This window comes from Neoarius graeffei, chromosome 26, assembly GCF_027579695.1.
Source record: "Neoarius graeffei isolate fNeoGra1 chromosome 26, fNeoGra1.pri, whole genome shotgun sequence".
In the NCBI taxonomy this organism is placed as follows: domain Eukaryota; kingdom Metazoa; phylum Chordata; class Actinopteri; order Siluriformes; family Ariidae; genus Neoarius; species Neoarius graeffei.
Genome location: NC_083594.1, coordinates 11,811,796 through 11,823,146, shown reverse-complemented (window position 1 = coordinate 11,823,146; position 11,351 = coordinate 11,811,796). Strand labels below are relative to the sequence as shown.

The window sequence follows — 11,351 nt, the reverse complement described above, 5'->3', positions numbered from 1 at the left end:
CTAAACTCCAACTGCTCCCCAGGCGCTGTAGCATAGCTGCCCACTGCTCTGTGTGTGTGTGTGGGTATGTGTTCACTGCTTCAGATGGGTTAAATGCAGAGGAGTAATTTCACTGTGCTTGAGTTTATATGTGACAAATAAATTCTTCTTCTTCAGTGGGATTGAAGTCAAGGCTCTGTGTCGGCCACTTGAATTCTTCCACTCCAACCTTGGAAAACCATATCTTGATGGAACTCAGGGGCATTCATGTAGTTCCAGTGAAAGGAAATCTTAATGCTAAAGCATACAAAGGCATTCTATACATTCTGTACAATTGTGTGCTTCTAACTTTGTGGAAGGAATACACGTGGGTGTGAAGGTCAGGTGTCTGCAAAATTTTGGCCATTCAGTTTATGGTCTACACTACCGTTCAAAAGTTTGGGGTCACCCAGACAATTTTGTGTTTTCCATGAAAAGTCACACTTTTATTTACCACCATAAGTTGTAAAATGAATAGAAAATATAGTCAAGACATTTTTCTGGCCATTTTGAGCATTTAATTGACCCCACAAACGTGATGCTCCAGAAACTCAATCTGCTCAAAGGAAGGTCAGTTTTATAGCTTCTCTAAAGAGCTAAACTGTTTTCAGCTGTGCTAACATGATTGTACAAGGGTTTTCTAATCATCCATTAGCCTTCTGAGGCAATGAGCAAACACATTGTACCATTAGAACACTGGAGTGATAGTTGCTGGAAATGGGCCTCTATACACCTACAGTATGTAGATATTGCACCAAAACCAGACATTTGCAGCTAGAATAGTCATTTACCACATTAGCAATGTATAGAGTGTATTTCTGATTAGTTTAAAGTGATCTTCATTGAAAAGAACAGTGCTTTTCTTTCAAAAATAAGGAAATTTCAAAGTGACCCCAAACTTTTGAACGGTAGTGTAAATTTGGACAGGCCAGACTAACTGCTGTTCTCTATAGTCTTGATTAAATGGTCCAATAAAGGCCATGTCCTAGACAGGAATCCAACCCTGGTCCTGGAGGACCCTCTGTCCTGCACATTTTAGTGTGTTCCCTGCTTGAACATGTTCATTTCAGCTCAGGAAGAGAAGTTCATTAGTTGAATCGGGTGTGTTGGGAGCAGGGGAAATGCTAAAATGTGTAGAAAAGGGTGTAATCCAGAACCAGGATTGGGAATTTGTGCTATAGGGTGTCCCATTTCTCATTCTGGGCTTAACATTGGTGCTCATGAGCATGTGCTCTGTATGCACCCACATCCAAGCAGACTCAATCACAAGGACCAATCAGGGAACAACAAGGCAGATTAAAGAAGAGATAAACACTTTAAAATAAAAAGTTATATGCCTAAAGTAGGCCTTTCACAAATAATTTAATTTGTCATTAAGTAGTATGAGAGTTAGAATTTATGTAAAATCTGTAAATTGAGTATAATCAAGTCTACAGTTACCTCATTAGAGTGGGACACTGGCAGAGCAGGTAGCATTGCTGCCTCACTGTTCCAGGGTGCCCGGTCTGATCCTGAGCTTGGGCTACTGTCTATGTGGAGCTTCACATGTTCTCCCTGTGTTTGCATAGGTTTCCTTTAGATTCCCAAGTTTCCTTCCACCTCCGAAATATATGCCATAACTAAATTAGCCAATGTGTGAATGAGTGTGTGAATGCATGTGTGCATGGTGCCCTGTAATAGGCAAAAAAGCGTAGCATGAAGTCAGTGTTCCAATTCATCCCAGAGGTTTTCAATGGGGTTGAGGTCAGCATGACAATACAGGTTTGGGCCTCTTAGGCCCTGTTTACACTTTAAAATGCATCTTGGATGATCAGATCACTAGTGGGCAGCGCTAAATACAAGTGTAAATGACCACCAAGATGCATTCAAGACACATTCACTCAAACCACTGGCTGAGATGGTCTGGGATGCATTTGACCACATATCTTTTGTAGTATAAACAGTAATGCACCCTGATGTGTCCCTGACAAGGATGTAACAGGAAAACAGGAAAAGTGACATGGGCCGTAATGAAATCTGAACAGAAGTGGTCAGCTGAACACGTTGAAGATGCATGATAGACACAGGTGTAAATGATGATGTGGCTCAGCTGTTCACTTGTGATCTGATCACCCAAGACGCATTTTAAAAGCAAATGTAAACAGGGACCTAGTTAGAGTGAAGGTAAAGTATTATGCTACAGTGGTGTGATCGTCAAGAGTCTTCATAATTTTGGCCATATAGTGGATGTAATTACATATTTACATTTAGAAGTATGTATGTATGTATGTATGTATGTATGTATGTATGTATGTACGTACAGTACAGTGCAAAAGTCTTGGCACCCTGTTTTTTCATACAAACTTTATTATAAATTTCTATTTTATGATTTCTACATTACCAAGTCAGTACAAAAAATTTTTAGAGTTCCAAACGTTCGTTTTCCAGCACAAAATTAAATGTTACAGGAAAAAAATTTGTATCTGCGCAGTATATTCCATAAGAGACCACTTTTCAGATTAAAAAAGAAAACATAATGAAGGCTACTGGGTTTTGGGGCAAAATTAAAAAGCGAGTGTGACAGTCAAAGTGTCCAGATGAACTGTGGCTGGTTCTGTAAGATGCTCAGTAAAACCTACAGCAATTTCCTTATAAAACTGCACTCATTTTATCTGAGACTTTTTTTTTTTAAAGCAAAGGGTCGTCTCACACCAAATATTGACTTTGTTTCATTTATAAAAGTCTCTCCAAACTCCGTCCCTCTTTAACTTCATCTGCAGCTGAAACGCTTATACATGCTTTTGTCACCTCAAGACTGGACTACTGCAATGCCCTGCTTGATGGCATCCCAGCCAAGCGACTAAATAGGCTGCAATATGTCCAAAACTCAGCTGCTAGGGTACTCACTCACACCAGGCCCTGGGATCATATCACTCCTATTCTATACAACCTGCACTGGCTCCCAGTTAAATACCGCATCCAGTACAAAATTATCTTACTTGTCTACAAATCCCTACATAACCTGGCCCCTCCCTATTTATCAAATCTCCTAACTCCATATCAGTTACCTCTAAATCTTCGCTCCACAGATGTCCACCTATTAACAGTCCCTTACTCTTGGCTCTGCTCTATGGGTGACAGGGCTTTCAGTGTAAATGGCCCTAAGCTGTGGAATGCCCTGCGACTAGCGTTGCGCCAATGCTCAACACTGTCCTCTTTCAAAAACCAGTTAAAAACACATCTCTTTAGCTTGGCCTTTTCTCTTTGATTTTTAATAACGTTATTATTATTATTGATTTCTTATTATTTTATTGTTTTGCTTTTTATTGTTTGTTTTTTACTGTTCAGTGTCCTTGGGTACCTTGAAAGGCGCTTATAAATAAAATGCATTATTATTATTATTATTATTATTATTATGGCTTACTACTTATGGTATTTTTTTAACTATTGAAACATATCATTATTTTAAAGCCATTTTTGGTCTACAGCATTTCTTTATATGTGCCTAAGACTTTTGCACAGTACTGTGTATATGTATGTATATTATACATGTTTATTGTATATACATCTATACAGACAAATTTATAAAGAGACTATAGAACGCTATATTTACGGTTTTATTAAGGATTGTAATTTTTGCACCTATTTACATAATGCATATAAATTGTGTGTGGTTTTTTCCAGAGAAAAAGATACTCTTTTATAAACAGGCATTTCAGTGGACACCTGTGGGTCCTGCGCAAGCGACAATTTCGCAAAGCATTCTGGGATCTCCCTTTCCTCCCGGACTTCCACAGAACCGACATGGGTATGCGCTTTAGTTGAATCTAAACTCGCTTTAAATTAGTGTTATGTGATAAATATCCTTTTAATAATAATATAGATGCCAAAATAGTACAGTTATACACTCGAACTTTTTGGTAAATCCTGTATTTGTGGTCGAATTATCACATTTTTAATCGTTTTATTTCCCGACAACGTGGAGAGCCGCTACGCCATATTGCGAGCTAACATGGCTAACAGCTTCACTACGCGCTAGTGCCAGATACAGAGAAAATGTTGTAAATTGAGTCATAATTTAAAAAATGGGGGTTAAAGAGTGTTTGTTTCGCATGTAGAGATTCTAAATAAAGTAGTTAACGTTTGCTATTTTTCCGGCTGTTTCTGTGAAGGGTTGCCACAGCGAATAATATCCCTCCATCTCCTGGGGCCCTCCGTCACACCAACCGTCCTCATGCCCTTTTTTTCACCACGTCCATGAATCTCCTATTTGCTCTTTTTTTCTACCTGGCAACTCCATCTCCAGCATTCTTTTCCCAAACCATCTCAATCTCGCTTCTCTCACTTTGTTACAAGTTGTCCTGTCTCTCTAATACTCATTTCTAATCCTCCCCAACTCAGAATTGAAAATCTCAACATCTTCAGCTCTGCTACCTCCAGTTCAGCCTCCTGTATAAGTGTTACTGTCTCCAAGCCAATGTGAGTCTGGAAGAGAAGTGAAGAAAGAGCAAGCCGGTTGGAATGGATGGATGTAGGAGAGGAGGTGATTTGTGACAGGGTTGCCAGCAAGAGTGAAAGGGATGGGAAAGTGTACAAAACAATAGTAAGAGCAGCGATGATGTAGGGTTTAGAGACGGGGTGCTGACAGAAACCAGGAGGCTGAACTGGAGGTAGTGGAGTTGAGGATGTTGATTTTCATTGGAAGTGACAAAGTTGGACAGGATTAAAAACAAGTAGGGATAGGACATGTAGGATGGCCTGGAAGCAAAGTGACAGAGGTGAGATTGTGATGGTCTGGACATGTACAGAGGAGAGATCCAGGGTATGAAGAGAAGACTGGAGATGGAGTTGCCAGGTAGAAGGAAAAGGAAGAGCAAAGATGAAATTTATGGATGTGGTGAAGGACATGAGGACGGCTGATGTGATGAAAGGAGATACAGAGGAACGTTATCCGTTGTGGGAATAGCTGAAAGACGACGACTGTCTCCCAATCACACAACTCTCTTAGTTCCCATTCAAATTCCTGCTGGCAGCCTTCTGTCCCAAATCACTCCTGACACTCTCCTCCATCCATCCATTCCAGCCTGCTTGCACTCTCTTCTTCACTTCTGTTTCACACTCATCATTGCTTTGTCCAGTTGACCCTGGATAGTAATGTCTACTATTAAGCTAAGGCAATGAGTAGAGATGCGGCTATGTTCTGACCGGCTTTACGTTTGACACGAAGTGTACTGCTCTTAGCTAATACTTTATTTGCAGTAAGCCTCTGTGTTAAACCTGTTTTTGTGTTTTCTAGGCAAGTGCCGTGGATTGCGTACCGCCAGAAAGCTGCGGGATCACCGCCGTGAACAGAAATGGCATGATAAACAGTATAAGAAGGCCCATCTGGGCACGGCCCTGAAGGCTAACCCCTTTGGAGGAGCTTCACACGCCAAAGGAATCGTGCTTGAGAAAGTGTAAGTGCTTTTATTCTATTTTTATTGCATACATTTCTCTATAAAGTGTCTTTGCACACCATACACCAAAAGGGAAAGGTGGCAGGATTTAAAATGAAGCAAGTCATGATGTTATCAGGAAGTAAGCAAGCATCACCCCACCAGAATTGATTCATTTCCTATTCCTGCATGCTGAATGCACTGTTGTCACTCTTACAATACTCACTGCTTTTTCCTCTTGCAAAGATGCTTGTATTGGACTTTTATGAAGAAGCAGTATTAAAGTGCTGTTTTTTAATTATAGAAATGCAGAAATTGATAGAATAAATACGTTTATATAATCTTTACTGATGAGAGCTGTATTGACTGACTAGAATAGAGTTCAGCAATGCCATAGTAATCTAATATACCAGACACTGAGAGGCTCTAGCTGAAATTACAGATTCTCTTCAGTGACTGGCATAGTATTATTTGGTGAGGGTTCTATCCACCTTCATTGGATATGAGCAACCGTATGGATATCAGCTCATATACCATGAGTAGAGAGAAACAAAATGGTGTAGCGTGTTGCTGAACCAGTCGAGGACGAAATAAAAAAATACTCAAACAAAGCCACAAAAAGCAACAAAATATGGAAAGTATTTGATGGTCAGAACTTTTTTTTTTTTTTAAATTTTCAAGAGTTATAGCATTTTTCACAAATTGTTACTGTCATATTTGCCGGGTTGTTTACGTTCATCTTTAAGCATGAAAATTTGTTGAAATTTTTTTTTTTTAGACTGGTTCAAAAGCTCAAAGAAAAATAGAAATAAAATTTGAATTTTACAACACATGTATGCACAATGTTGTGTCTGCTAAGCAGAAGTGATTTTGTCGGACATTTTGTATAAAGTTTATTTATTGAACTTGCTAAAGTAAAAATGCTCTCTCAAAATCCAGTGAATGTGGATAGAATAAAAGTTAATCCACTCAATCTCGTCGTGCATGGCTTTTAATGCCTCTGTCACAACCAGCCGTACATGCTCCTACGGCCGGTCTACGTGCAAAAAACGCACGGAAGGCGCGCGTGAAACGCACGGGGGGCGTGCATGTGACATGCTGATTTTCGAGCTGTAGACTGGCCGCAGAGGTTCTTTGTCATGTCAAACAAACTCTATGGGCGCTTATGTTTTTTTCAGGTTGCAAGACAAACTTACGGCCAATGTGCGTCTTTCTCCACGAAAAAAAAAAAACGCAGCGATTTGGGAAACGCCAAAAATCGCACGGCCAAAAAATCGTACGTCCGGTTGTGACCTAGGCTATAGCCAACTCAGTGCGACGTGCCTCGTCGGCTATCAGCTCATGTATGACTCAATTTCGTGGAATAACAAATATTCCTTATCAAAGAATTCCAAACTAAAAGCGTTAACTACAAAGAGTTAAATACTCGAATCGGCTGTATAGCTTGAAATTGTGACATCAGTCACAATTTCAAGTATATCCAGGATATTCCATGACTGATTTGCACCAAATCCATTTTTTAAATTTGACATCCTGAGATGCAAGCCTTTTGAGTAATTTCTGGAAATGCAGTGACCACCTCAGCATCTTCTGAAATGAAGTGCTTGATTCTGTTAAGATCCTAAGATTTGTTCTTGGAGTAAAACAGAATCATGAAATCATCTGTGCATGAGGTTTTTGTGTCGGTCAGTATGCAAAAAAAAATCCATTTGTGTCAAAATTGAACATGATTTTTTCTTTATAGAGCAAAATTATTTTAATTTTATAGTTTAAGGCACCAGTTTAAGATGGATTAAACTGCCACAAAGACACCTGAAGCACAGAAGTTCTCATGATTTACTCCAAGAACAACAAATTTCAGGATCTTAACACCATCCAGCATTTCTTCCCAGATAATTAGGGCACCCTGAGATGCTACAGAAGTTGTATCCAGAAATGACTCGTGCTTGTTTAGTTTTGCTAAGCACTGTGATAAGCGACTTTCAATTTTAATGGAGAGTAAAATTAATGTTTGAGATTTCCTTGAATTCACTCAAATCTCTTTGTAAGTAATTTCATTGAGCTGTTCCTCACTGCTAAATGTGTTGATCTTAAATGTAGTCTAAATGATTCACTTCCTGTTTCCCTTCACAGCGGCGTTGAAGCCAAGCAGCCCAACTCTGCTATTAGGAAATGTGTCAGAGTCCAGCTGATCAAGAACGGCAAGAAGATCACTGCGTTCGTCCCCAACGACGGTTGCTTGAATTACATTGAGGTACATGTGGACTTTTTTGGCAGCTGAGTTACTGATGTAATATTGACTAGAGCAATGAACTGTATTCTGCTTCGAGTTTGATAGCTGTGTTTGTGTTTACAGGAAAACGATGAGGTTCTGGTCGCAGGATTCGGTCGTAAGGGACACGCCGTCGGTGATATCCCTGGAGTTCGTTTCAAGGTGGTGAAGGTGGCCAATGTTTCTCTCCTGGCCCTCTACAAAGGCAAGAAGGAGAGACCAAGGTCATAAATACATAATGCCAGTGCGCAGAATACAATAAACCAATGTTTTTTCCAATTACACAAACTGTGTGGCTTGTATTTTTTTTTTTTATATTGTAATAACATGTTACCCCCAATATTAATGGGAAATTCTGTTCCATTCCCATCATCTGTATTGTAAATAACTTGTGTGGCTAGCTCAGTGTTCTATAATCTATTAAACCAACAGGATGGCAGTCAGTTTTGCTGTATCATGGTAGGAAAGATGCAGGATTCATCAATTTAAGTTTTAATAATATAAGTTTAATTTATATAGCGCCTTTCAAAAAACCCAAGGACGCTTTACAATTATAGACCAATAAATAAATAATAAAAAGTCCACCAAGTAGGGGTCAAGATGTAATTCCCGTGGTGTAGCAGCCACAGTCCCACCAAAAGGCGCAAGAAAACGAGTCCCACATCTCCAGCACCGCCGCCGTCAGCGACATCGCTCGAACACCACGCTGTGGGTCCACACAGCGAGCAGAGAAACTCCGCCACGCAGAGCGTTGGTGTGTCCCAAGCCGCCTGCACAGCCGCCGCAACAGTGGTTTATCATCATATTCTGACACAAGGCATCATAGCTGTAGTCTTTATAACAAGTTCTGATGGAAGGAAGGTAGTTTATGAAATGCAGTGGTGCTTGAAAGTTTGTGAACCCTTTAGAATTTTTTATATTTCTGCATAAATGACCTAAACCATCAGATTTTCAACAAATCTCCTAAAAGTAGATAAAGAGAACCCAGTTAAACAAATGAAACAAAAATATACTTGGTCATTTATTTATTGAGGAAAATGATCCAATATTACATATGAGTGGCAAAAGTATGTGAACCTTTGCTTTCAGTATCTGGTGTGACCCCCTTGTATAGCAATAACTGCAACTAAATGTTTGTGGTAACTGTTGATCAGTCCTGCACCCCGGCTTGGAGGAATTTTAGCCCATTTCTCCGTACAGAACAGCTTCAACTCTGGGATGTTGGTGGGTTTCCTCACATGAACTCGCTTCAGGTCCTTCCACAACATTTCCACTGGATTAAGGTCAGGACTTTGACTTGGCCATTCCAAAACACCAACTTTTATTTATTTATTTATTTATTTTTTAACCATTCTTTGGTAGAAGGACTTGTGTGCTTCGGGTCGTTGTCTTGGTGCATGACCCACCTTCTTTTGAGGTTCAGTTCACGGACAGATGTCCTGACATTTTCCTTTAGAATTCACTGGTATAATTCAGAATTCATTGTTCCATCAATGATGGCAAGCCGTCCTGGCCAGATGCAGCAAAACAGGCCCAAACCATGATACTACCACCACTATGTTTCACAGATGGGATAAGGTTCTTATGCTGGAATGCAGTGTTCTACTTTCTCCAAACATAACGCTTCTCATTTAAACCAAAACATTCTATTTTGTTCTCATCCATCCACAAAACGTTTTTCCGGTAGCCTTCTGGTTTGTCCATGTGATCTTTAGCAAACTGCAGACGAGCAGCAATATTCTTTTTGGAGAGCACTTTCTCCTTGCAACCCTGCCATGCACACCATTGTTGTTCAGTAGTGTTCTGATAATGGACTCATGAACATTAGCCAATGTGAGAGAGGCCTTCAGTTGCTTAGAAGTTACCCTGGGGTCCTTTGTGACCTCGCCGATTATTACACGCCTTGCTCTTGGAGTGATCTTTGTTGGTCGACCACGCCTGGGGAGGGTAACAACTTTCTTGAATTACCTCCACAGTCACAGATTGTGTACAAATGGATTGGTGGAGTCCAAACTCTTTAGAGATGGTTTTGTAACCTTTTCCAGCCTGATGAGCATCAACACTTTTTCTGAGGTCCTCCGAAATCTCCTTTGTTCGTGCCATGATGCACTTCCACAAACATGTGTTGTGAAGATCAGACTTTGATAGATCCCTGTTCTTTAAATAAAACAGGGTGCCTACTCACCTGATTGTCATCCCATTGATTGATAACACCTGACTCTAATTTCACCTTCAAATTAACTGCTAACCCTAGAGGTTCACATACTTTTGCCACTCACAGAAATGTAATATTGGATCATTTTCCTCAATAAATAAATGAGCAAGTATAATATTTTTGTCTCATTTGTTTAACTGGGTTAATTCTCTTTATCTACTTTTAGGACTTGTGTGAAAACCTGATGTTGTTTTAGGTCATATTTATGCAGAAATGTATAAAATTCTAAAGGCTTCACAAACTTTCAAGCACCACTGTATATAAACAAAGCAAGACTCTGAATCTCAAAAGTAACTTGATGGTGGTTCACACCCCATGAAAAATGGTGGGTCAGTGTTTCTAACCTCAACTCAAATGACTCCTGGAAGATGGAAGACAGAAAACACTTCTCCAACTTATTGTCAAACTTGGATCAGAGTGCTAACACACAGGAAGAAAAGGTTATAGGATTCAGTGTCCGTAAACAGCCATTTCAGCAGAATTGCCCTAGAGTGGCTGCAAAACAAGTATTAGTATAATACAGAGGTGATTATAGAAAATTGTGCATGCTGATTGGTCGAAAAATTTGGACTATTTCTCAATTATCACCTCGAGCAAAATGGTGGTCAGTTGCTTTGTCACCGTAAGTGAGGAAGAATTACAAATTATGAAAGAAAATACTGTTCCTAAAAGCACTAAAGATGGTACGAAGTTTGGTCTAAAACTATTCAAAGGTAAGGTGGGATTGGGATTTATTTTATCCATTTCAAAACAAAGTATCTTATGTGAGTCGGCATAGATAAGTGACAAGTCTGCGCCGAGCTTTTATTACATTTGCACACTGCTTTTGTAGGTGGAAAAAAATCCTTTTTTAAAAACACGATTAAAAAAAAACCACGTGCATTTATACTAAAACAATTAGCTGCCTCAGTGAATCTCAATGAATAATAACCTCTACTTCATCTTGTTTATTGTTCAATGATATTTATTTAGCCTTCAGTGAATAACTGTTTAATACTTGTGTAGAATTAAAGATTTGTAGGTATAAGACATAACATTTGATAATGATAACTCTGAATCTTTGATTTTATTTTATTACTGGGTGTGTTGAGTGAAACAGTGGTGAGTAAATGCGATGCCCACAGCTCTGAGTGGTGGAGGATATTGGCTGGCTGCCCTCTTGGTTGTGTGGAACCAACTGACCGCAAAAGTCCCTGCTGTGCTTCATTATAAAGACCAGACGGTGCTGAGCTGACTTTGAAAGCAAGGCCAGAACGCAACAGCTTTGATAATAGAAATATACATCAGCTGTGTGGTACTGAGAACAAATAAACTTCCTTTTGAAAAATTTAGCAGATCCTAAGGATTTCCTGGGTAGCCCGTAATTACAGTATATAAGCATGCTGAATATACCTATGAACATTTCTTTTTTATAGGATCAAATTATCTTGTG

At 39.5% G+C, this 11,351-nt stretch overlaps 1 protein-coding gene across 1 annotated transcript; it reads left to right on the top strand.

Annotated features, from left to right (window-relative positions):
• The first annotated feature begins 3,727 nt into the window (after positions 1 to 3,727).
• On the top strand, positions 3,728 to 7,992 carry rps23 (ribosomal protein S23). The gene is made up of 4 exons (XM_060909940.1): positions 3,728 to 3,805; positions 5,294 to 5,453; positions 7,566 to 7,686; positions 7,789 to 7,992. The coding sequence occupies exons 1-4, from the start codon at positions 3,802 to 3,804 to the stop codon at positions 7,933 to 7,935; spliced, it is 432 nt and encodes a 143-aa protein (XP_060765923.1). The 5' UTR covers positions 3,728 to 3,801; the 3' UTR covers positions 7,936 to 7,992.
• The last annotated feature ends 3,359 nt before the right edge of the window (positions 7,993 to 11,351 follow it).

Bases quoted from the DNA above. Each gene is read 5' to 3' on its own strand.
- rps23 (XM_060909940.1), top strand. The intron at 5,454-7,565 runs GTAAGTGCTTTT...TTCCCTTCACAG, and splicing joins GGAATCGTGCTTGAGAAAGT to CGGCGTTGAAGCCAAGCAGC. The intron at 7,687-7,788 runs GTACATGTGGAC...TTGTGTTTACAG, and splicing joins GTTGCTTGAATTACATTGAG to GAAAACGATGAGGTTCTGGT.